A 27,547-nucleotide genomic window follows, 5' to 3' on the forward strand; every position below is an offset into this window, starting at 1 on the left:
TATTTGTCTTGATTGAATAGCGATTTCTGAAATGCCATACACCGCAAACTACAACATATTAAAGTCCAATATTGAGAAATATATCAATGTGAAGTTGAACAATCCATAGATGTTTGATCAGCATGGAGAATGCATTGCAGAAGCTAAGATAAATCACTTATCATAAAACTATTGACTATCTGTAGTAAAGCAGAGAGCAGATACATACTGACTTTAAAGGGCCATTATTTTTGAATAAAACACTGCTAACTTTTTATTCTATATCCCAATGTATAGTTTTCCATTTATTTAGCAGACAAATCTAGAAGTGTTCTAGGATATAATCATAGTGGATAGAGAAATTGGTCCTGCTCCTGGGCACTGGCTCCTGAAACAATCTTAAGGCAAAAGCCCAATCTTAAGGACAAAGCCAAAAAGTGTTGTGGGTAAAACTGCCATGGAAATGCATCGCGTTTTTCACTGCGGTCTTTCTGCTTCAATTATACATATACTGAAAGTATCAGTGTTTCTATAGGCATAATTAACAGGCTGTGATTTACAAAAACGCAACATTTTTTTGAAATTGTAGCATGTCTGCTGCGGATATTTTTTCTGCAACGTGTGGATGGGATTAGCCGGAATCCCATCCACTTTGCAGGTACTGTAAAACTCAGTAGTAAAATTGCAATGTTTACTCTGCATGAGACACCAGTCTCACATGGTTTTGGTCCCAAATTGGATTTTTATACTGATAACCTATCCACAGTTCCAAGCTATAGTAGAGGACGTGGCTGGCTTTCTTGTTCAAGGATTAGTTCTTCCCAAGAACCATTGCTATATACTGGACAAGGCTGCTGCGACACTTCTATTAATTGAAACTGCACATGCTCTCTGTCCACTGCAGTAGCTTCTAGTGCCCGGAAGCCGCCAAAGCAATTGATCTGTGGTGTGTCACTTATTACTTTTTGAAATTTCTGAGTTTTTTTTTTTTTTTCTTTCGCCTCCATGTTTTCTCATATAGTGCATTGTGTCTTGATAAGAATTCAGTTTAAAGAGGACCTTTCATGGTTTGGAGCACAGGCAGTTCTATATACTGCTGGAAAGCCAACAGTGTGCTGAATTCAGCGCAGTGTCGGCTTTCACGATCTGTCCCGGGTGAAGAGCTAGCAGTCCCGGTACCATAGCTCTTCATAGTCAGAAGGGCTTTTCTTACACTGTCAGGACCGTCCTTCCTGTACAAGCAGCGCAAATGGCACTGTAGTGTGTGAGCGGGGAGGAACGTCCCCTCCCTCTGCTCACAGTACTTGTCTATAATCGAGTAGTATCAGGAGGGGAGGGGGCGTTCCTCCCTGGTCTCAGAGCACAGTGCTATTGGCGCTGCTTGTACAGAAGGACAGTCCTGACAGAGTGTCAGAAACTCCCTTCTGACTGTGAAGAGCTACGGTATCGAGACTGCTAGCTCTTCACCCGGGGCACAGATCGGGAAAGCCAACAATGCGCTGAATTCAGTGCACTGTTGGCTTTCCAGCAGTATATAGAACTGCCTGTGCCCAAATCCATGAAAGGTCCTCTTTAAATGAATGTATATGAGCACTGAGGAGAACATGGATAAAGGTTTGAGAATGCACTAACAGACGGCTTCTCTGTCAACTTGGTCTCTGAACAGGACACTGCAGCCTGCACTGTATCAGATAAAGTGTGGACTGGAGTTGAGACCTTTTTTAATAACCTATTAGATTAATTTAAAAAATCCCATAAATGTGTATATATACATCTCTACCCCATAAGAGGAGACCAATGTTATAAAAGACATACAGTGTATAATAAGCTGTTACAGATTTTGTAATGGTGCCCAGGAGCTGCAAGTTACAACGCTGGGGACATTCCTAGTTAGGAACAGACTGTATGTAAGTTAGTTTCCGCTTGGGATTGGTAGATACAGGGTCAAAGCCAGGGCCGGCTCCAGGTTTTTATGGGCCCTTGGGCGACAGAGCCTCAGTGGGCCCCCTTGTAAAGGAGGTGGGGGAGTCGAGACACTGCGTTGCAGATGAAGCGAGTGACGTCATGCAGGAGTGTGGCGTCACCAACGCCATACCTCCCAATCTTTTAAAGAGTAGAAAGAGGGGCAAAATGTGCGGCGCGCTCTGCGCGCCGCTGCAAATTTAGCTCCACCCACTTTTATGTTGATTCCACCCATTCTCATTCATTATGTGCTCCCACACAGTATAATCCTCCTACAGTCACCTGTAAATTATATGCCCCCCCTCCATCTCTCCCCCAGTTTCATATACACCCTTCCTCTGCCCCCAGTTTCATGTCCCCCCTCCATCTCTGTCCCCAGTTTCATCACGTTCTCCCCCTTCATCTGCCCACAGTTTCATGTCCCCCGTCTCTGCCCCAGTGTCATGCCGTTCCCCCCCCTCCCCTTCATTTGCCCCTTCAGTTTCATTGGGCCCCCTCCATCTCTGTCCCCAGTTCCATGCCGTTCTCTCCCCACCCCCTCCATCTGCCCCAGTGTCATGCTGTTCTCCCCCCCCTCCATCTGCCCCAGTGTCATGCTGTTCCCCCCTCCCCTTCATTTGCCCCCCAGTTTCTTTGGGCCCCCTCCATCTTTGTCCCCAGTTTCATGCCGTTCTCTCCCCACCCCCTTCATGTTCTCCAGTGTCATGCCGTTCCCCCCCCCTCCCCTTCATTTGCCCCCCAGTTTCATGGGCCCCCTTCATTATGTTTCACCTTAATATGTAATACAAAACAAACACTTACACTCACCTTCTATCACTCACCTTCCCTCGTTCCCCCGACGCTCCTCTCTCTCTCCCTCCAATCACATACGCGATGCAGGAGCTGTGAGATCAGCTCCTACTTAGCTCCGGTCCGGCTTGCGTGTGTAGGCGTGATGCGATGACGTCATCGCGCCTACACACGCAAGCCGGGCCGGAGCTTTAAAGCAGGAGCTGATCTCGCAGCTCCTGCATCGCGTATGTATTCCAGTTCATCGGCGGACGGACGCCGATGAGCTGAAATTGTGACAGGCAAGTGCCGGAGGGCCCCCAGAGGCTCTGTGGGCCCCGGCACTTGCCCGACTATGCCGTGCGCTGACGCCGGCCCTGGTCAAAGCTATGAGTTACTTCTCACATTTCCCAGCTACATGGACTCTTTAAATTACAGATGTGATGCCGGTGAGGATATTTTAATTGGCAGCCTCTTTTCACTGCTCAATATTTCTCTGATTTAATATTTATATACAGTTCAGTTAAAGTTCATTAGCACCGTAATATTTATATAGAGCTTTCCTGAAGAAAACCGGTATCTTGTACAAAGAAAATCAAGGTTACGGTATTTTACAAAGTGGTAGCACATAGTCAAGAACATTTAACAAGTAAAGTCACCAATGTATTGTAAATTTGTCTTTTGCTATATTAGTACCGCGCAATGGTTTTGTGTATTTACAAGTGTTGCCTTTGCAATAACTGGACTGCAATTTAAATGTCTATTTTACATGCAGAGAAATTAAGCATTAAAGGAGTTTTCTCACCCCACATCAATTTTTCATACTGATGTTCTTTCCACAGAATAGGTCATTAATATGTGACCTGTGGGGGTCCGAAACTCCAGATAAGTCATCGGTATGAAAAAATCATTTGGGCCAGAAAACTGCCTTAAATGCTGATGAGTGAAATCAATGGCTGGCATTGTAAAATATACCAGCGCGCCTTCAATGCAGGGAGCGACACTGGAGCAACGCTACACTATGACTTATAAAAGTGACCTTGAGTGATCTGCACATACATTGCATCCAAAATATGGAATACTGTATATTCAATTTTGTTCCAGGTTTTGTAAATTAAGTTTACTCCCAAAGGAAAGAAGGCTTTTCATAGGAATACTTAGGTGAAACAAAGTCTTACTGCTATCATAACTTAAATATCTAAAATAAAAATGATTTAAAAATGGGTCATTGATTTTAAGCTCTTGTGAAGAGAAATCTCTCCTATTGTTTGGTACATTGACTGACTTTTCTTGTAGCAGTTTACACGAGAAAAAAAAGCATGTCTTTTCTTGGACTGTTATGCTGGGTTCACACCAGTGTTCGGCTCTGCATGCAGAAGACGGAAACCTGTCATGCTGAGTCCGGCCGTGAGCACCAGTGAACGTTTTATGCTCTGCGCGGCAAAACCTTTTTTTTTTTTTTAAACCGGACACAGAGTACTGCATGTCTGACTCTGTGTCCAGTTTAAAAAAAACTGTTTTGCCGCGGAGAGCATAAAACGCTCACTGGCGCTCGCGGCCGGACACTTCATTCAAATGAATGGGTATATAAGAATCCTGCAGGTTTCCGTCTCCTGCCCTGTTTTGTGCAGGAAACGGAAAACTGCATAACTGAGTCCCGGGCGCAGATGTGAACGAGCTCGTTCTTAGTTAATGGGTTGAAAAAAGATCTATATCCATAAAGTCCAATTGTTTTATACCTATAAATCAAAGTTGATCCAGAGAAGAGCACAAAACATCCGCTTTTTAACAGCAAATGCTGACAATTGGATTGATCCCTGGATCAATGTTGTACATTAATGCCAGTATTCCTATATATTATGCTTTAAGAGGAAGAAATCTCATCACCTATGTCACCATTATTAAACATTTCAGAGGCAAGTTGTATTATTTTTATATTTTGGGTGCTAAAGTAATACTATTGAATTATACAATGAAATTACATTTCCTTTTAATCATAAGCAGTGACCCTATGTTCTTTGTATCATTGATCTAATACTCACTCTTACGTTACAATATACTGCTGTGAAGGTTGTAAATATATGATCACAAAAACATTGTTATCCTTAAAACTAAATGCAGAATAACTAACCATTTATGTTTCAAACTGAATGATATTATGTGACAAGATGATGCCAGCAATACCTGGATATAGCTATAATATGCCTTTTTGTCCCAGGTTAAAACTAAAATCATATGTCCCTGCTGGCATCTTGTAATCTATTGTATGTGGAGACGGTAGTCCTCCCCCAGATGACTTGAGCTGTCTCTATTTGGTTGGAGACCAAGGACATCTCTAAATGAAAAAAACCCAGTTAGGCTGTCAAAGCATGAACAGATAAAATTCGACTAACCCTCAGCCCTCACACATCTAGTGGATGGAGTTCAGAGCTAAGCCAATGCTGTATACTAGGCTATATGTATATACTGTAATGCACGCATGGAATTGTGAAGATTGAGGCTGCAAAGACATTCCTGTGCGTTATGGGCTTTTGACAATGTACCAGACATCATGACAAGATGGCCTCTATGGTGTCCTCAGGTGTAGGCCCCGACCATGTGGAAGCTGCATGGCAAGAAGCCACTCCCACAGGAAACAACATCACAGAAACCACATGGCAAGACGCTACATCACTTCCTGGAGGTAGTGTCCTGGAGCTGATGTCACAGGAGGCGGATACCTCGACCAACCAATCAGAGCTTGCTGTTTACTTCCTGTATGTGGATATAAAAACCTGAATGCCTAATAAAGCTCTCTTTTTGTGTTCACTGCTGAGACTAAGAAAAACGTTCTTATACCAAACTCTTCTTGTGTAGTGTGGAATTTCATTGCTAGCAACTTTGTCTTTGAATTTGGCCAACCATAGTCACTCACAGTTAGCTGTTCAACAGGTGACCACAAAGGCCCCTGTTTCTGACAATGCTGTTTCATATGTGTCTGGCGTATTCAGAATACCTATAAAAGTGAATGGAGAGTGCGGCAAAGGCGTGATAACCTCTCTATTATCAGTGATCGTGGCACTAGGTCCTAGGATGTGGGGGTTAGGAGTCTCCCATGTGGCATATCCAGTGGTACAGTGGCAATACCCCTTTAAATTAACCAGTGTAGAAAGTAATTCTAGTACCTAGTACTAATATTGAGATGCATGTTGGAACATTTTTTCATGATTAATGAAATTATATATATTTGTTGTGATGTACGGGATTCAAAAGCTCTGGTTTCTTTCCAAAAGTAGTCTTTATTGTAGCATACAGTTTTGTGATGCTCAGCTGCTCAGCATATCCAAACAAACAAGGGAAAATAAAATCCTACGCCTCTCCGGTGCCACTACTCCGGCCCATTGATCCTCTGGTAAACCCTCTGTCTCAGCAGTACGCTCAAATACCATTAAAAACGTCTCCACTTCATTGTCAGCTGTCATCTTTTGGAGAAATTGGGTAACCCGTTTGGCGCTCTCTCCGCAACTGCTGCCGGCTCCCGTGACAAACTAGCGGTTCCCACTGACAATGTAGCCAACGATCCTCACGTGTAGAGATGAGCGAGTACTGTTCGGATTAGCCGATCCGAACAGCACGCACGCATAGAAATGAATGGACGTAGCCGGCACGCGGGGGGTTAAGCGGCCGGCCGCCGCCAAAGCGGAAGTACCAGGTGCATCCATTCATTTCTATGGAGCGTGCTATTCGGATCGGCTGATCCAAACAGTACTCGCTCATCTCTACTCACATGCGCTTTCCAGCAGTACAGTGTGCGTGTATGCTGTTGCATGGCATTAGCCTGGAGCAGCGCTTTCAGTATTTCCTCCATCTCGGCACCTGTGGGGTCTTTACTGGACAACTTTGCAGCTGCTTTAACCCAGGACATTAACTGGTTACTGGTCTGTATAATTACAGCTGGTCAAGGCCTGCTGGGATCTGTAGTGCCCGCAACCAAAGCACCATATGTGATGTACAGGGGATTCAGAAGCTCTGGTTTATTTTCAAAAGTAGTCTTTATTGTAGCACACAGGTTTGGTATACAGTTTTGTGCTGTTCAGCATATCCAAACAAACAAGGAAAAATAAAACCCTATGCCTCTCCGGCGGCTGACTAAACAAGATATCCCCTTACTAACCAGGGGGTCAGCCTACTTCTGGCCTCCTAATAAACAGGGTCCTCTTTGGCAGAGCTTTCTCACAGACTGACTCTGCTACTTACAAAGCCCTGCTGGTCTGTTTACAAGTCTGGAGTGGATTGCCCTGCAGGACTGGCCCGAACTTTTCTCCAGTCCAGGACCTAAAAGCTGAATGCCTGAGCATACTGCAACAATCTGGGGGAAATAGATCTGTTCTCCCAGACCATACCTTTCTCCACATCACATACACCCCCCCCCCTTTGTTCGAGCCTGTGGGGTCGGACAACAATGGGTACCTCTGCACTGCCGCAGTATGTTCGGGATAATGCGTCTGCATTTCGCTGAAGTCCGTCGTCTCTGTGCTCAATCGTGAACTTGTACTCTTGTACAGTCAAAAACCAGCGGCTTTTGACATGCATGCATGCATGCATACATACATACATTTTTCTTCTATGTAAATTATACAGTATGTTCCTCCTCATCCATTGTAAAGGAAAAGGAAGCCTTCATTCTAGAACATGGAGGCAGCAATATTCAATGAGGGAATAATCAGGTTCTAGGAAAGGGGATACAAGAATACTGTTTCCTGCACACTTGTAATGATATGCAGCTCCATCTGTTAATGCACATTGTTTCCATTAATTGGTAACTAATAGGATTTAATTACTTTGCTATGGTAGACAGAGTAACACAACATTTAATACGCTGAAAAGGACCATATGGCTGGAGTAGGGGGATTTACAGGAGCATGAGTTTGATTGGAGTCCTGATTTACGTCTATCATAAAGATATGGTCAGTATCATTCACACACATCTACGACATGCAGTATCTCTTATTTCTATAGCTGTTTTCAGTAGTATTATAATTACCAATTAAGCCATCAGCATATGCTAGTTAATCCTTTATGGCTATTGCTGTCAGGCCTCTGAGTATGGCTTTAGCGTTGATCCATTTTATTGGGTTTTTATTTTATTTTTGTGTTTCAAGTACTATTCATATTGATGGAGATCATAAGCTTATTGGAATGGAATTTTCCTTGATCCCTACTTTTGTTGAGGCATCTTCCCATACAGTCTTAAATCTAAGCGTACATTAAGTACTAGAGTAATGTTATTTTTGATGCTAGCCTGGGAAAGCCCTGATTCCAAGTAATGGCCACAGAGTCTGGAATATATTTTTAAAGTATCAGACGATGACTATGATTTTAAGACAAGTTTAAACTTTATCGACTTTGATGATGGGTTATCGACATGAAATCGCTCAGTACTCACATCCTCAATGCATATTGTGAATTTGGGGGGTTTACAAATCTCCATCAATACCCCCTGCCTAGCATGTACTGCCTGTGATCAAGTAGAAACATCTTAATGGTTCCTTTTATCCTGAGTTTACCCCTAAGATACCATTTTATCTTTTAATATTTTTCTCTCAGCCAGCAAAACCTGTGTAGAAATATTGTGTCCAATGGGAAAGTGTAGATATGTTAAGGATTGTGGAAATTTGTTTTTCTCTTGCTGTGTGGACTATGCTTATTAATGAAGAAAAACAAAGAGGGAAATAAACTATATATGAGATGAATAGACAATGTGTAATTATAGAGAATAAATATATATATATATATATATATATATATATATATATATATATATATATATACACATACATACATACATACATACATACATACATACATACATACATACACTCACCGGCCACTTTATTAGGTACACCATGCTAGTAACGGGTTGGACCCCCTTTTGCCTTCAGAACTGCCTCAATTCTTCGTGGCATAGATTCAACAAGGTGCTGGAAGCATTCCTCAGAGACGCCAAATTCTGACCCTACCATCCGAATGTCGCAGCAGAAATCAAGACTCATCAGACCAGGCAACGTTTTTCCAATCTTCAATTGTCCAATTTCGATGAGCTTGTGCAAATTGTAGCCTCAGTTTCCTGTTCTTAGCTGAAAGGAGTGGCACCCGGTGTGGTCTTCTGCTGCTGTAGCCCATCTGCCTCAAAGTTCGACGTACTGTGCGTTCAGAGATGCTCTTCTGGCTACCTTGGTTGTAACGGGTGGCTATTTGAGTCACTGTTGCCTTTCTATCAGCTTGAACCAGTCTGGCCATTCTCCTCTGACCTCTGGCATCAACAACGCATTTCCGCCCACAGAACTGCCGCTCACTGGATGTTTTTTCTTTTTCGGACCATTCTCTGTAAACCCTAGAGACGGTTGTGCGTGAAAATCCCAGTAGATCAGCAGTTTCTGAAATACTCAGACCAGCCCTTCTGGCACCAACAACCATGCCACGTTCAAAGGCACTCAAATCACCTTTCTTCCCCATACTGATGCTCGGTTTGAACTGCAGGAGATTGTCTTGACCATGTCTACATGCCTAAATGCACTGAGTTGCCGCCATGTGATTGGCTGATTAGAAATTAAGTGTTAACGAGCAGTTGGACAGATGTACCTAATAAAGTGGCCGATGAGTGTATATATATATATATATAATGAGAGAGACACACACTGGGAAGGCAGGTACATTCCAGCCAGGCACCTAAAGGGTGTATGGTAAAGATTCACACCAGGGAGGTCAGATGACTAATCAGGCCCTAATAACAGTCTGTGTGTGAAGACTAGCAGGGTGGCACCACACTGACAGAGTTGAACTGTCCAGACCGGACCTCCGAAGCAGGTACTGTGCCACCCGTTGTTGTTGCCAAGGTGGGAGACTGGTAGCCAGTCTCCTGTATGGTCAGGGAAAAGTTTCCTTACGTTTAAGTTAGTTTTCTCAGCCGAGAGAGGTTTTGTTTTAACCTGTAGCTTTGCAAAAGCAGTGTATGCACTACATGTGAATAAAGCCTGAACTTGTGTACAATCCAGTGTCTGTGTCCCTGTTTCCTGCACTGCTACAAGCATCTACCCGAGCGGTTCCCCACAAGATAGATCGGTAGATAGATAAATGTCTTATAAAATCACATAAACATAATTACAGATTACATAAAAATGATTATGGGGTGAGACCTGGAGGGCCATAAATAGCTGTACTTCCTAAATAACAGTGTGGCATATGGTAGTAATAGAGGACATATTACACAATTGTCAAAGTGTAGGAAATTACAAGCAAGAATTCAAAAGAACCCCTATAAAATAGCTAGGTGTCAATAAAACGAATACCAGAATAACAATCCTGATTATACACGGTCAAACCATAGGTAGGGGAACAAACAGTTCAATATACAGTGGGGGGGAAAAGTATTCAGTCAGCCACCAATTGGGTAAGTTCTCCCACTTAAAAAGATGAAGTCTGCCTGTAATTGACATCATAGATAGACCTCAACTATGAGAGACAAAATGAGAAAACAAATCCAGAAAATCACATTTGTCTGATTTGGAAAGAATTTAAATGAAAATTATGGTGGAACATAAATAAGTATTTGGTCAATAACAAAAATTCATCTCAATACTTTGTTATATATCCTTTGTTGGCAATGACAAACTTTTTCTGTAAGTCTTCACAAGGTTGGCACACACTGTTGCTGGTATGTTGGCCCATTCCTCCATGCAGATCTACTCTAGAGCAGTGATGTTTTGGGGCTGTTGCTTGGCAACACAGACTTTCAACTCCCTCCAAAGGTTTTCATCTTCAATGCCCTTGCTGATGGAAGAAGGTTTGCATTCGAAATCTCACGATACATGGCCCCATTCATTCTTTCATATACACAGATCAGTCGTCCTGGCCCCTTTGCAGAGAAACAGCCCCAAAGCATGATGTTTCCACCCCCATTATTCACAGTAGGTATGGTGTTCTTTGGATTCAACTCAGCCTTCTTTCTCCTCCAAACACAACAAGGTTGTGTTTCTACCAAACTGTTCTACTTTGGTTTCATCTGTCCATATAACAATCTCCCATTACTCTTCTGGATCAGCCAAATGCTCTCTAGAAAACTTCAGACAGGCGCGGACATGTACTGGCTTAAGCAGTGGGACACGTCTGGCACTGCAGGATCTGAGTCCCTGGTGGCGTAGTGTGTTACTGATGGTAGGCTTTGTTACATTGGCCCCAGCTCTCTGCAGGTCATTAACTAGGTCCCCCCGTGTGGTTCTGGAATTTTTGCACACCGTTCTTGTGATCATTTTGACTCCACGAGGTGAGATCTTGTGTGGAGCCCCAGATCGAGGGAGATTATTAGTGGTCTTGTATGTCTTCCATTTCTTAGTTATTGCTCCCACAGTTGATTTCTTCATACCAAGCTGCTTGCCTATTGCATGTTCAGTCTTCCCTGGTGCAAGGCTATAATTTTGTTTCTGGTGTCCTTTGACAGTTCTTTGGAGTGTGACTGTTTGAGATCACACTCCAAACACCATAGTGGAGTATGGAGTGTGACTGTTGGAGGTTGTGGACAGGTGTCTTCTAAGTTCAAACAGGAGTCATTACTACAGGTAATGAGTAGAGGACAGAGGAGCCTCTTAAAGAAGAAGTAACAGGTCTTACCTGATAAGGCGGTGATCCCTTATGTTAGGTGGCAGCTATTTTCCTCACTGTGCCCTGGAAGTAGCTTCTGCCTGTAACAAACATTTAATATTTTTGTTTAAAGAATAGTCAGATTGAAACACTTATTTGTTATAGTGCATACATGTCTAGAAATTGTGCAATACAGTAGAACACATTTATTCCTTTTTAGGATACTCCCCAAATCTCTACAAAAGTAATCTCCATTTTTTTTTTTTACTTATAATTATTCTCCATTTTACTTCTATTGCTTCATGAGTAAATCAGATGAACATTGTAGACGGACACATGTTTAACTAGTGACACAAGTGACACAGATGTTGTGTGCTTACTGATGTATAAATATTGAGACACTAATAAGCAAAAGACTTCATTGGTGTCCGTGAAAGAAAATGCATATGGCTATTCTCAAATGAGTTGTTAGACCAGAACTTATGACAACAAGCAGGAAGAAACTGACACTTATCTAGAAGAAAACTTAAATATGAGGCTTCTAACAACCCAAATCCCTCTTTTATCACTGGTAAATTGGCATGTAAATTGGGCAGTAAATTTTCAAAATCCCCACATGAATGCAAACAACAAAATATGTCATTTGTATATTGAGCAGTGAACAGATGCCAGTTTTTCAGCACATTTTCTTCCTGGTGCTGTCACTCCAGACTTGTATTAGAATAAAGAATTTTGGCAGATGGTATAACAAATCAAATAGAGCAAAAATTACCTCCTGCACATATACATATTTCCTGTGATCAAACGGAGAAAAGTGCTATTTTACATACTCATTTCATGTTGTTATGACTTAACTGGAGAGCACTCACTAAAAAACAGTGCTGTTTCCTAATACAAATGAGACGTCTTCTCCACTTCCAGGGACTTGAATAAACATAACTGGAGAACTATATATTTGGTTTATTGTGCATGATTATCATTTGTCTCTACCCACGCATATATTACATGGCAAAGGCAACTACTGACATGATCGACAATGTCATTAGCTATAACAACCACAATATCAGTTCTTAGCTTTGTCAGTTCTAAGTTAGGTTTACTTTTCTGAAACTAAATAATTGAAATACAAAACACAAGTTACCATACAATGATATCAAAGCCATAGTTTACTTACAAAGTCTTTTTAGTAGGACTAACTTTTTTTTTTATTTTTTTTTATTTATTGTCGAGTGGGAAAGAAACCAATAGGTTCAATAGCTGTTTGTCAAACAACTTTCTCCCAAACTTCCCCATAGGCATTCATGTTCAGTTCAGCCAGCGTGCTTATGTTTCCAATATGAGTAGGGGGTGTAAGCCATTGCCAGGAACGATCATGGGAGCCTTGTATCACAGTGGTGTCAATATATGCTTGGGGAAAGTGGTTGACAGAGGTTTCACTAGATCTATATTAATGTATCCTACTGATACACAACCAGTTCAAACTGCCTTCAAAGTGTCCAAAAAAGTGCTAGTTTAGAAAAGTAGTTCCTACTTGGATATCAAAGCACTAAGGAAGGTGATTATGATGGCAGGTTTTCCATTAGTTCTATTACATTAACTTTTCCACACATTTTTAAAGTATAGTGCTGTAAAAGGAATGAGTTTTCTTTTTGGTGCTATACGTTGCTTAGTCAGTAGTTATTGTTGTTGCCTGCACCAAAGTCATAGATGCCAATCCAACGAAGAGCTGAATCTGCTGTGAGTTTGTATTCTCCATATTTTTGTGTAGGTTTCCTTCAGGTACATTGTTTTTTCCCAAGCCCTTAAAATGCTGATCAGTTAATTGTCTTCTATGAAACCTACACTGTGACCATAATCATATAGATTCACAGAATCTTATCAGATCATAGGTCTATCTGTGTTTGATTGGGGTGCACAGGGTCCACTAGTAAAATTCATTCTGGGGCCCACAGTACAACTACATTGGAATATTCTAACAAATAATCAGATACAGACCACTGTTGAATAAAATAGATACTTTAGTGGTGTAACTTGGCTGTATTGATATATTTATATATACATAGAATTATGAATTTTTCTGTGGTTATTCAATCTTGGCTATTCTTGTACTATGTGAATTTTGTGGTATAATACAAATTATTTACCTTCATGAAATGGTATTATATTGATCAATTTGAGAGAGGCTTATCTTACTTGTTACAATAAATGTATGTTCTAGTTATATTTTGTATTTGGATGTTTTTTGTTTTAAGAATTTGGGGGAATATTGTAAGGTTTCTATGTATTGTTTATCTAATCCGTGATTTAAAGAAGGTTAACTTTGGGAATTTGTAGGATTAATTACATTGAACTATTACCTGATCTCAATTTGAAATTCAGTAGCCTGCCCCTAAACTAGGGCACTGATAGATCTGTGAGCCTGGGATACTGGTCCACTTACCTCTGTATCTAGTATACAGTGTATAACTGTGGCCACTCCATCTATATACATTACCTCTATTTTTGACCCTGCCGAGTTATTCACTTGCTCCCCTTTGACAAGTCCAAGCTTGAGGCCTATGATACTTGAATTGTTTGTCTCATTAAAAACATTGATGTATTATTACAATCTGATCAATGATAGTCATATGTTGTCAGTAGCATATCATGGTAATGTGATGTAACACAAAGTAGAGAGACTTTCCTTACATCTTTACCACTTTATTCCAACAATTTCTAAGCTTTACAACATTTGGGCTGTGATCAAACCTGGATGGAACGTTGTAGTTCCATTAATGTATTTATAAGACAATAATAATTAATAAATAAAATTCATTTGTACGTAAAGACTGGAGCAAATATTTTAAGGATATGTTGCAAATTGAGTATGGGCTCAGCTAGTCTATACAGAAGATGAAATCCTGCTTCATATTACATGGCCTAACCATGTGCCTTTCTTGGTATTCATTGTAAGCCAGGCACTGCTAATATATTTCTCTGCTTTTATTATACAGCCTAGAGACCATTGAAATGACTTCTCCTGTCCTTTAAAGTATAGTTCACTTGCTTGCTGTTACACCTGACTGAATAGTTTGATAAGAAATAATTTGAAATTATTAAGCAATTTCACAAAGGATCTGAGAGTGAATATCTGGGTTTGCCTTTTTCTATTGGATTCACATAAAGCATGTGTTATTTGGATGAGGTACAATTCTCGCCGTAGTTAATGAGTTTAATCCAGTAAAATGATTGTTACCGGAGCTTCATTATCCAACTTTCCACATGTCTTTATGCTTCATATCTAGACGCTAGAATTTCACAAATTTACAGGGGATGTATCTGCAAAAGTGCCAACTATATTAACAACCTTCGACTTATCTTAGTGATATACTAACCTTTTCATGGCCACTAATTAAAAACTTATTTGCAGCCCATGTCTGTAGTAGGAAAAACATTCAGAATACTTTTTCAGTCCTTTTCTTGGTTTTTTTTTGTTCATTAACTTCTTTTATACAGTAGTTTTTTAATGGTTATCCTCAAAAAGTATACAAGTATTAGGCTTTGTTCACATTATGATTAATACCCATTTTAGGTTTCCATTGCTCTTTGGCATAGTGTTCTACTATTCTTTCCTGTCAAAAACTAGCCACCCAATGAAAACTTGACTGATCCATTACAAGTGATTTTGATCCTTCAAGGTGCCATCAATAATGCAAGCAAGACGGAGAATTGGGAAATGTTGCCTTCCTCCAAGTTTAAAGTGCAGTTCAGTAGCAAAATTATACAAGGAAAATAAATTGTATAGATAAGCTAGAAAGACATACAACACATGCACCGTGTATATTTGTGTATAGTATATGTAGTACTGTACCAAAGTTTTAGGCAGGTGTGTGAAAAATTCTGCATTTGTTAATTGACATAAATAGAGGAATTGAGGCTGCTTTGAAGGTAAAGGGTAGTCACACAAAATATGATGGGATTTGGATTTCTCTCTTGTTCATTCAATTAAATTTGCTCATTTCACACAAATAAACTATTTAATCTTCTATTATTTTTTTTTAAAGCATTCTTGCTTTACAGCATTTTCCCCACACCTGCCCAAAACCTTTGCACAGTACTATATAAAGTAAAATCTCTCTGAAAGACCACGTCTATGAGAAGACCACCCAGACCACACTTAGGGTGCATTCACACTATGGATATGGTGACCGATTCTGAACGTTAAAACACGTTCAGAATCGGCGCGTATAAAGCACATCCCATTGATTTCAATGGGAGCTGGCATACGAGCGCTCCCCATTGAAATGAATGGGCTGCTTTTTACTCTACGAGTGCTCCCATTGAAGTTAATGGGAAGCGCTCGCGTGTACAGCTTGCTGTGTGAAGGGGCCCAGCGCTCAGCTCAGTCCGAGCCGTACTCGCGAGCACTTCCCATTCACTTCAATGGGAGCGCTCGTAGAGTAAAAAGCAGCCCATTCATTTCAATGGGGAGCGCTCATATGCCGGCTCCCATTGAAATGAATGGGATGTGCTTTATATGCACTGATTCTGAACGTGTGTTAGCGTTCAGAATCAGTCACCGTATGTGTAGTGTGAATGCACCCTATCTCTGTCAGATTTCGTTTTCCACATTAACCATCTTCTTTGAGAAAACACACATACATACACACATACATACACACACACATACATACATACATACATACACACACATACACTTAAACACATACATGTACACACACACACATACACACACTAGAATAGCTGTAGAGTGTTAAGTTCATAAACTCTTATTTATTGAGTTATTAATGATAAATTAGGTAATAAATTTCACAGCTATTACCATTCGTTCAATTAAGTAATTAATACGCTTCAATTAATTAAACCCCACAGGTTTAACATATTCTATTAACTATGTAGTGAACATAACTGTAAGCATTTTGTGTAGCCATTCTTTCATAAAGGGGTTGCCTGGGGGGGAGGATTCACCTAGTCCAGTGGAATGCTTTTGATGGACCAGGGGCCTCCATTGGACAAGACAAGTGCATAAATGGAGTATAAGAAGTAGACCTAGATTATAGATTATTCTTTATAGTAGTAGACTGCAAACACAGCAGTGCCACTTCATTGTGGTTATCCCAAGATAAGTTCACACATATACTGTTTGGCCAAACATATGTCAACACTTCTGCCAAGACACGCAGACATGTAATGTTTATAGACTCCTATTTCTCTGACTTTAACTGAGGCACTGTCATACACAGTAGAAGCCTCCTGTCTTGGCACCTTATATAGCTAACTGCAAGTCCTACTATTGTGAAGATAAAGAATCTAGTAGGATTGATAGCCCAGCAGAAAGTGTTTGACCACACACATTCACAGAGTGGAGTCACATAGTACTCTAGTACATAGCATGTAAATATCTGTTGGCTTGCTGTCAGTGATATAAGTTAGTAAGGTCCATCATGTTATGGCTCAGAGCACGGCTTGACATCTGTTTCTCTGTTCCTATGACACAAGTAAAAAGCAATGCTCAGTATGAATAAGAACGCAGTCTAAACAAGACTTTCCATTCAGTTACCTCATGTAGAGATCCTGAAACATTGAGAAATTAAACTACAAAGTATTAAAGCGGTTTCATAACTTGGTTATACCATGAATAATAGGAAATCCATAATCATTGGGTTGTATTCTCTACTCTGTTGCGGTATTGTCATACTTTAGCTGCGGCTGTATAAGAATGATTTTGCTGTATTTGCTTTAAGTGCTAATATGACTGCCAAAATTTCTTGCTGCGGAGTAGACTATATCACTAAGGACATCTGCCGGTCAGCAGACATTGTTTCAACAGCAGCCTTTAGACAAGGTTGCAGACAATGATTGGATATTTGAAATCTCTTGGGCAACCTTGTATGACATTTATTATCAGCTTATTATTACTCCCACAGCTTACAGGCATGATAACATTTTGTATAGAGTCGGCTTTTAAATGTATGTGCAAAAATCTGCCTATTAGAGATGAGCGAACAGTGTTCTATCGAACACATGTTCGATCGGATATCAGGCTGTTCGATGTGTTCGATTCGAATCGAACATCACGTGGCAAACTCCAAAAAAATTTGATTCCCCTCCCACCTTCCCTGGCGCTTTTTTTGCACCAATAACAGCGCAGGGGAGGTGGGTCAGGAACTACGACACCGGAGGTATCGAAAAAAATCGGAAAAAGTCATTGGCTGCCGAAATCAGGTGACCTCCATTTTAGACAAATAGTGGATTTCAAATCCGGGTCATATGAGAATGTGAACTTTGTGACTAAGAGACAGGGATAGCTGTACAGGCAGGGATAGCTAGGGATAGCCTTTATTTAGGTAGGAATGTTATTAAAAATAACACTTTATCGGGTGTGTAATTGTGATTTTTGTGACATAAACTTTTTCCCATAGGAATGCATTGGACAGCGCTGATTGGCCAGAGTACAGAATTTGACCAATCAGCGCTGGCTCTGCTGGAGGAGGCGGAGTCTAAGATCGCTCCACACCAGTCTCCATTCAGGTCCGACCTTAGACTCCGCCTCCTCTGGCAGAGCCAGCGCTGATTGGCCGAAGGCTGGCCAATGCATTCCTATGGGAATGCAGAGACTTACTTAGCAGTGCTGAGCCAGTTCTGCTCAACTACACCGTGTGCCAGTCAGCCCATCTGATATAGCAGAGCCGAGTGTGCACACTCAGCTCTGCTACATCAGATGTAGCAGAGCCGAGGGTGCACTAGAACCCTTATGCACACTCTGCTCTGCTACATCAGATGTAACAGAGCCGAGTGTGCACACTCGGCTCTGCTATATCAGATGGGCTGACCGGAACACGGTGTAGTTGAGCAGAACTGGCTCAGCACTGCTAAGTAAGTCTCTGCATTCCCATAGGAATGCATTGGCCAGCCTTCGGCCAATCAGCACTGGCTCTGCCAGAGGAGGCGGAGTCTAAGGTCGGACCTGAATGGAAACTGGTGTGGAGCGATCTTAGACTCCGCCTCCTCCAGCAGAGCCAGCGCTGATTGGTCGAATTCCGTACTCTGGCCAATCAGCGCTGGCCAATGCATTCCTATGGATTCCTATATCCACACTCGGCTCTGCTATATCAGATGGGCTACATCAGATGTGCACACTCGGCTCTGCTATATCAGATGGGCTGACTGGCACACGGTGTAGTTGAGCAGAACTGGCTCAGCACTGCTAAGTCTCTGCATTCCCATAGGAATGCATTGGCCAGCCTTCGGCCAATCAGCGCTGGCTCTTCCGGAGGAGGCGGAGTCTAAGGTCGGACCTGAATGGAGACTGGTGTGGAGCGATCTTAGACTCCGCCTCCTCCAGCAGAGCTAGCGCTGATTGGTCGAATTCCGTACTCTGGCCAATGCATTCCTATGGGGAAAAGTTAGCTTGCGAAAATCGCAAGCTGACAGGGATTTCCATGAAATAAAGTGGCTTTTATGCCCCCAGACATGCTTCCCCTGCTGTCCCAGTGTCATTCCAGGGTGTTGGTATCATTTCCTGGGATGTCATAGTGGACTTGGTGACCCTCCAGACACGGATTTGGGTTTCCCCTTAACGAGTATATGTTCCCCATAGACTATAATGGGGTTCGAAACCCGTTCGAACACTCGAACAGTGAGCGGCTGTTCGAATCGAATATCGAATTTCGAACCTCGAACATTTTAGTGTTCGCTCATCTCTACTGCCTATACCTTTATATTTTATACCTCTGCTAACTAGTGTTTGCATATATTCTAAAGTAAGTATAGTGTTAGCATACACTGGCATTTAGACATTTTGCTTGAACATTTGATGTAACTTTATTTTATATTTCTGGAACCTGCCAGTTAGTTTCATTTACAGTGTAAGCATCTATCCCCAAGGTTCTGCAGTACAGTTGTTTCCTTGTAGTTTATTTGGCTGTTAAATGAGCTCAAGTTAGTTGAAGTGAAAGTGACTACTTAAAGGGAGTCACTGAATCACTGAAATCCTTTTTTTTTTTTTTTTTTTTTTTTTTTTCTTCTGAACACGTAGGAATAACCTTAAGAAAGGCTATTCTTCTCCAACCTTTAGATGTCTTCTCTGTGCCGCCGTTCGGTAGTAATCCCAGTTTGCTTCTGTATGCAAATGAGTTCTCTCACCGCACTGGATGCGGTCCCCAGCACTAAAACAGCACTGGGGGCGTCCCCAATGTTGCAAGAGAAATCTCTTGCCGCTGTCTTTGTCTGGAACGTCTCTCTCCACATCATCTTCCGTCCAAATTGGGGCTAAAGCAACACTTTATTGGGGAAAAAAGTTAACATTGGGACATAAAAATGAAAAAAATTAATCTGTGAAATAGCTGTGGAGTCAAAATACTCTGTATACCTCTTGATAAATTACTTGAGTGGTGTATTTCATTTCTGGTGGGTTTCCATTGCGCTGAAACTTGAAGGGATCTGTAAATAAGACCTGAAAATGAATCCAGCAAGATCTGCTCTTTAAAAGCCCAGTGGAGCTTGTCCCTTTGGTGTGCTGCCATATATTTACATCCACATGTGGGGTATTTCCGTGCTCGAGAGAAATTGACGCATTTAGGGCTAAATGAACGGATTATTTAAAAAAATAAATAAATAAAAATGAAGTGTCGAAATTTCACCTCCATAATGTTTTAATTCCTGTTAAACAGTTAAAGGGATAACGTGTTTCATAAATGCAGTTTAATTACTTGAGGGGTTCAGGTTGAAAATGGGGTGATTTATTGGGGTTTCTAATATATAGGCCTTCAAAATCTGCGTCAGAACTGAAATGATCCCAATAAATTAGGTGTGGGATATTTTCTCGAAAATTTGTTTAATTGCTGTTAAACTTCTTAGCCCCGGTTCACATCACATTTTCATGAGGAGAGGGGAACTGACTGGCACGAACGCAGATGTGAATCGGGCCTAACGTCCAAATAAAAAATTCAAGCTTGAATAAAAAATTATAGCAACATAAAGCAGAGATATGGTAGATAATATATATTAACTGAATTGGGTGGCATGACTATCTGTCTGAAAAGCAGAGCAGTTCACATTTTGAAAATTGCTAATTTTTCCAAACTTTCACCAAATTTACTCTTATTTCATAAGTGAATGCAAAAAATATCAACCAAAGTTTACCACCAACATGAAGTACAATGTGTCATGAAAAAAAAAAATTAATCACTTGGGCAATTTATAACATTCCAGAGTTATTACTATATAAACTGACACTTCAGTTTTCGAAAATGAGACCTTGTCTTTAAAGAGTTATTAGGCCATATTCTTAAAGGGTCCTCTTTCCATCTTATAGACTTTATAGTAGTGCAACAAGTTTTCTAAATCTATAATTTTTCTGGCTATTGTAAATGGGTAATTTATATATTCTCCAAGCATTGACCTGGTACAGCATGGTAGGATTTTTTATTTTCTGTGCGTGTGTGCTCTACAATTTCATTATTAAAATATGGCAGCTGCCCATTACAAGTAAAGTGTAACATCTAGAAAATGTCTTTAGCAGTTATATTTTTGCACAGCATGTAGTGACTACAGGCAGCATCTAAGTTCTGTATTTCCATCATGCAGTATAGACGACGTCTCTAATAAGAGCCCGCACAGAGGTTCATTAGTAATCTTCACTTGTGTTCCAGATCAAAGTGTGCCATAATAATTAATAAGTAACAGAAGCGTTGTTTTAGTTTTCTATATGCTTTTGTGATATCCCATAACAAAATTGTTTTTCAGCAACATGATGATTTTTTTTTTTTTTTTCTGAATGTCTTCCCAATGCCTTAACATGGTGATATTTCTACATTTTTTTCAGAGCTTCCCTATGGCTGGGAGAAAATCGATGATCCTATCTACGGCACATATTATGTTGAGTGAGTAACAATGTATCTTGTGCTGTTAATTTTCTTAGAAATGTATAAATGGTGAATGAGGACCAGCCAGGTATCCTGACTTGTCTGTTATAGTCATTTGCATTCCCCTTGAAATAACATTCTGGGGTATCTTTTCTTAACCCTTTAGTGACCAGCCTTTTTAAGGCTTTCATGACCAAGCCATTTTCTGTTCTTTTCTGATATCACATACACAAAGTCCTATAGTTTTTTTTATTTTTCCATCAGTGTAACTGTATGACCTGACTTTTATCGATGCCATTTTGGAAAACATAATGCTTTTTGAATGCATTTTTTTTAACAAATGTTCAGTGGTCAACATAAAAAAAATTGGAAATTCTGGCATCTTTTTACAATTTAAGTCATTTAATGTGTATGGAAAATATAGTTGTATTGCTTGGGTCCTTACATATGCAACAACATTCAATACGTATGTTTTATATTTTTACTTTTTGTTATGTGTTAAATATTTTAGGATATGTTAGCATGATTTCACTGTGTTATTGTTTTTCTTTGTTTCTAAACTTTATTTCACTTGTGTTTTTAATACAATTTTTTTTTTGTACTTTTTGGGGACCTAAGCTAAGTTCACACCTGCTCTCAGGTTTCTGTTCTTTGGGTCCTCTTGGGGACCCAAAAAAAGGAAACCTAATCCACTCAAAAAGCGTATACCCGCTAACCCCATAAACTATAATGGAGTCTGCCAGGTTTCCACCCATATTCTGTCCCAGGACTTTTCTCTCCGCATTTTTATGCAGAATAGGCAATGGAATCCCTGAACGGTCACAGAGCGCAAGTGTGAACCCAGCCTTAAACTTACAATTCTCTGATTGCTTTTGTAATGCATTGCACTACCATAGTTGCTGGAGCATCAAGTTCCCGGCTAGGACATGTTCAGCATTTCATAATCTTCGATGCCACCACCTATATTACCACTAAATCAATATTTATGGCTACATGATCTAAGATGTCTCCCTTTTCTATGAACAATCTGACTCTTGACATTTTCCTGCCTAACTACCTGGCCCTGAGAGTGGTTGTTCCTCTGCAAAACTTTGAATGCAGTTGAGGCTAAAGAATAAAGGCATAATTTGAGTTATAAAGTATTGAAATGGTTTCAGAGGTTGCCTGGTAAGAACACTATTAAAATGGCTAAAACAATCACTATTAAATCGGTCTCCTGTATCCCTGCTATGCCACGTAGGTTTGATTTATTTACTTTATATATACAGTTATTATGTATGGGTGCCTTGATCCCGTAGTGGAAATAAGCATATGCCTGCATTTTCCTGCTGCCAGACCCACTGTGGTGAATTGAACAATCCCTTTATCTGCGGTACAATTTTAATTGATAAATTGAACTAGGATAACCCAGTATGTTTACCTATAGTCCTATGGAGAACCACTCATGAGACTTTGCGAGATCATAACGCCAGTCTCGGCTCTGTTATGCCAATCTCAGCTTTATTACAGAAGTTTAATGTTCAGATTTTTGCCATGTACTGCTAAAATATCTTATTATAATTGATAAGAAATATTAATCTCAGAGTTGTCAGAATAACTTCTGAATCTGTGTGCTTTAAACGTCGAGGCACCTATGATCTCTGTCAGTGGATATGGGACAGAACTCACCAGAATATTAATTAGAAAACATTTAATATGTTAATTGTAAATCACAAACCTGTTAGAAAAGTAAGGCAATAATCTATTCATGAGAAGCTAAGTCGGGTTCAATTACTTATAATAAAGTAACTCCTGACAAGAATGTGAGAAAATGTGAAAACATTTATTTTAATTGCCTTTCATAACCCTTGTTTTGTATTATGTGCTAAAACATCTAGTTACCGTAAATCTGCTTGTATACCTTAGAAAACACCTAGTTTTTCCATTGACTGTCTGCAAATTTTATATGTATCAATTTACTCGTGTGCGTGTTTTATTGCATTTGTAAACCAATTCTGTATCTTTATTCTAAGCATTTATTTTTAGCATATATCATATCATATGTGAAATGACTCTTTATTTTATGTGCATACCAAATGTGACAGAGCAGATTGATATACAGTGTTAATAGATATATGACAAAGCTGCGGTTATGTGATTTATAACATTATCTATTTTGTTAATCAGTCACATAAATAGAAGAACCCAATTTGAGAACCCAGTGTTGGAAGCAAAAAGGAAGCTTCAACAGCACAACATGCCCACAACGGAATTGGGATCTCAGCCAATGCAGGCTCCAGTTTTTAGAGGTACATTGCATATAAATAATGTAATACTGTTTGGGCTATAATGCAGGGTATTCTATTAATTAATAAATATTACACTTTTATGTCATTATGGCTTCTTTTACCTAATAGTTTAATGTATTTGAACCCTACTGTATTTCATATGTATGGTATTCTGCAGGTGAGTGGCACTTTACAATAATGATGATCATAAGGTAGGCATTTTCCTTAACAATGGACCAGCAGCAGCTCAATGAGCTAATTGTAGAGGGCCAAGAATTAACGTATTACTACCATTCAGAGGAAATGCAGTATTGTAATATATGGGTATTCATGTACTGTATAAACACGCCAAGTCTGCCATAGCAAATACAATCTTTGAAGCAGCTCTCTGCTCTAACAAAGGGGAGTCCCAAACAGTGGTCTAACTTTACACCTGATTTACATTGACACACACACACACACTTATAATATGTTTCAGTTGAATATTTAATAATAGATTAAATGTATATTTAGTAATATGTTTCAAAGTACTCTAAAACAGCTGTCACCTACTGTTGATGGTGCTAGCTCAGAAGACCCTGCCTTGGTCCCCCTACCACACCATACATACAAGGCACTGTCTGAGACCTAGGCATTATGGATACTGATGACCTATACATAGGATACACAAGTGGCACCCAAAACCTGCACTGATTAGCTGACTTGACTGCCGGAAGCCACTTACAAGGTATACGGCCAAGACAGCTGTACTCCTATACACATGAATGGTAGCGAAGATGTAGTCCCTTAGCGCCGTCACTGCAAAGTATGGAGATCGAAACTATAATACAGTGTATGGCTCTGGGGAACAGCAGCTCTGCTCCCCTTCACATGAACAGGAGAAGATCTGCTTCTAGCTGATCAGTTCAAGGATATGGGTGTTGGATCCCCACCAAACACTGATGAACTATCCTGTGGACAGGTCATCAGAATCCTTTATGGGCTAGGTCTCAGACAACGCCTTTGAGACCCACTAGCTGTCCAAGGACAGTGGGATGCACAGTGCGCTATGCACAGACACTGAAAATTGCAGCAGAACACTTGGGGGTTGAATATAAGTTGCTGAAATTTATCTCCCCCAATCAAATGCTTGTGAAAGTAATTTCTATATGTGCTGCCCGAGGTGTCTACTCTGTTCTTAGCTACTCCACCCACCTGCATCGGATTTGTAGCAGACATTGGCTGCTTAAGTCAAGTGGGTGTATGCCAAAAATCCCTACCTAGTAGTGATTGTCCCTGGGTACATACATACATTATATACACCCTCTGCCTGGATCTGCTGGCCCAAGCACATTATGACAACATGCGACACTCTGTGCAAGCTGCTACTTAGCTACTATTATGTCTATCCTGGGCCTGTCCAGTCGCAGTCACATCCCTTATGACTGTAATCATTATGGCACTGGTCCCAAACAATGGATCATCTTATAACTTCATATACTGTACTAAAGTATATAGAAAAAGGTTCTGCAGTGTCAACAACCCCTATAATCCACATTGACTGCATGTATGCATTTTTAGAATGTTTAGACTTGTAATGCATATTTTTATCTTGTATAGAAAAGCCACTTTTTACACGGGATGCATCGCAGCTTAAAGGAACATTTCTGAGTACCACTCTTAAGAAAAGTAACATGGGTTTTGGATTTACCATTATTGGGGGTGATGAACCAGATGAATTTCTACAAGTGAAGAGTGTCATTCCAGATGGACCTGCTGCGCAGGATGGCAAAATGGAGACAGGTACAGCAGATTATTAAATTACTCAGTACATTGTTTTATTAGATAGTTTATACCGCATGGAGATCTGATTGCTGACTTTACTTGTGCCAGAGAAGGCATTAATCCAAATTTAGATAAATTAGGTACTTGTTATTTAGACTATTCTATACAGTTAGAAATATTAGAATGTGACACCAAGGACATAGTGTGGTGGAGGTAAAGCTAGGTGCTCAAAAATCGCTAAATATTTCTTTATCTCTAAATGGTTAGATAATCTATATTGTTTCCTGTAAGTACACATTATGGCAATAGTATACCTGAGATGCTTTTTCCCCATATAAAATAGTTTCCACAGCAACTACAAATATGGAATGATCTGTCAGGTGAAAAGGATAGCAGGAAAGTGTATAAGCACAGCATGTCCGATTAAGTTATCTCTGCTCAAAATTTTTCCAGCCGGTCCTGAGGGATGATCTTTTTTTCCCAACAGTACTAAAACTATTCTATCATTTCAAAGTACAGTTTATATTAGTAGTATTTGTGTATTGTATCAATGATCTGTGCCCAACATGAATGTAACTAGTGGCCAAAAACAATGGTAGTTCCCTTTCACTGCCAGAGGTTTCTGGATATTTTGCACCTCTGGCTAGCAGGGCAATTTTCAGTTTTGAGATGGACAAAACTAAATTGCAACGTTTAAAATAAATAAATAAATGTTTATATGTACAGGTAGTCCTCGACTTACGACGTTGATCTGTTCTTGCGCGGCGTCGTAAACTGAATTTCGACGTAAGTCGGAAACCTACCATACCGACGCCGCGTAAGAACGGATCAACGTGATTTAGTGTGCAGCGGCTCGGAAGACCTATGAGAAAAAGTAAGCTCACTTGTAACAGCAAGCTGCCAGCTCTCTTCCGATGAGCAAGGACGAGCCTGCTGCAGAACCAGTATTGATTTGCCGCAGGCTAGTCCTTGCTAGTCAGGAGTGCTGGCAGTTTTCTGTTACAAGGGAGCTCTCATCTCTAGTCGTAACCTGAGGACTACCTGTATACTAATCCCCCATACCTAAAGTATCTATTTTTTGGAAGTAGACACCTTCAGCATTGTCAAAATGCAACTTGGTACTGTATACAAACAGGCACCGTCATGGAATTTTGATTTATAGTGCAAACATATGTATATTAATTATTAAAAAATGGAAACCAAACAAAGTTATATGCACCAAAACTCCTAAAACATAAGAGTTCAACGTGTGCAAAGTTCATTCATATCACCAAGATCTACACCTGCATGCACATACAGTTGTGCTAAAAAGTTTACATACCCCAGCAGATTTTTTTGGCCTTTTTTCAGAGAATATGAATGGTAACACAAATTCTTTTTCTCCACTCATGGTTAGTGGTTGGTTGAAACCATTTACACAGATTTCTCCCTTTGCAAATAGGAAGAAAGCGGTCAGTCAGGCCAGGATTGAATGGAAGGTTAGACCTTAGCTCATGAATATTCAGGACTCCTTCACACAGCACAATGTGAGTGCTGCAACCAATACAGCGTAAATTTAACAAAAAGTACTTTACAGGCCCATAGTATATAATCACTACCTTGTGCTTCTAAAAATAATGATTGATTCTTCAGCAAGCAGTTATGTACAGACTGGCTATGTAGTTAGGCTGAATTGTATTGAGACTATTTTTTCTAATCAACTCTGACCAGAAGAAGGCGCTGCAGGTGTCAAGACATTGTTATTTTATAAGTATAATATAAGCTATTTTTTTGTATGCTTAGTTGTGAATTTTTGGTACTGAAACGTATATGGCTATACTATCCAAAATTATAAAATATTTCCATCATTAACTGAATAATGAAAATGCCTTGAAGGCTCTCATTTATCAGTAAAGCTTTGTAAATTCAGCAAGTTGCCTGCAGCAATTACTCATTTATACGACAATGTGCTGAATACTCCAGTTTTTGGGATTCTACATCTGCTGAACATTGTTTTATGAATGTTCCTCCAGCATAATCAGAAGCCTTATCCTAATAAAATCTGATCAACTGTCTATTGGAATATGTTCTGTTTATATATGCCCTATATTCTGCTATTAACATCTACCTGCACAAATAGCGTTACTCTTTTTTTTTTTTTTTGTCTTTACTTTAGTAGTGTTTTTAGTTGTTACTTACTAAGTGATGTTTCAATCCACTGGATCAACTCAAATCCAAAATGTTACATTTAGTAGACTATACTACTAGCTGTGTTGAAATGGTACCATACCTTAGTTTTGCTTGAAAACGATACTTGAGGACGATGACTGAACAAGATGACAACTG

General features: G+C 40.1%; 1 protein-coding gene across 7 annotated transcripts in view; it reads left to right on the top strand.

Moving 5' to 3' along the window:
• MAGI2 (membrane associated guanylate kinase, WW and PDZ domain containing 2) overlaps positions 1 to 27,547 on the top strand; it is a 674,896-nt gene that overhangs the window by 494,336 nt on the left and 153,013 nt on the right. For all 7 annotated transcript variants that reach the window (XM_075274083.1, XM_075274085.1, XM_075274084.1 and 4 more), the window contains 3 exons: positions 21,152 to 21,209; positions 23,358 to 23,479; positions 25,058 to 25,240. In XM_075274083.1, the coding sequence (XP_075130184.1) occupies positions 21,152 to 21,209; positions 23,358 to 23,479; positions 25,058 to 25,240 (363 nt within the window). The remainder of the gene's footprint in view (positions 1 to 21,151; positions 21,210 to 23,357; positions 23,480 to 25,057; positions 25,241 to 27,547) is intronic.

The sequence above is a fragment of the Leptodactylus fuscus genome, chromosome 5 (assembly GCF_031893055.1).
Source record: "Leptodactylus fuscus isolate aLepFus1 chromosome 5, aLepFus1.hap2, whole genome shotgun sequence".
NCBI lineage: Eukaryota > Metazoa > Chordata > Amphibia > Anura > Leptodactylidae > Leptodactylus > Leptodactylus fuscus.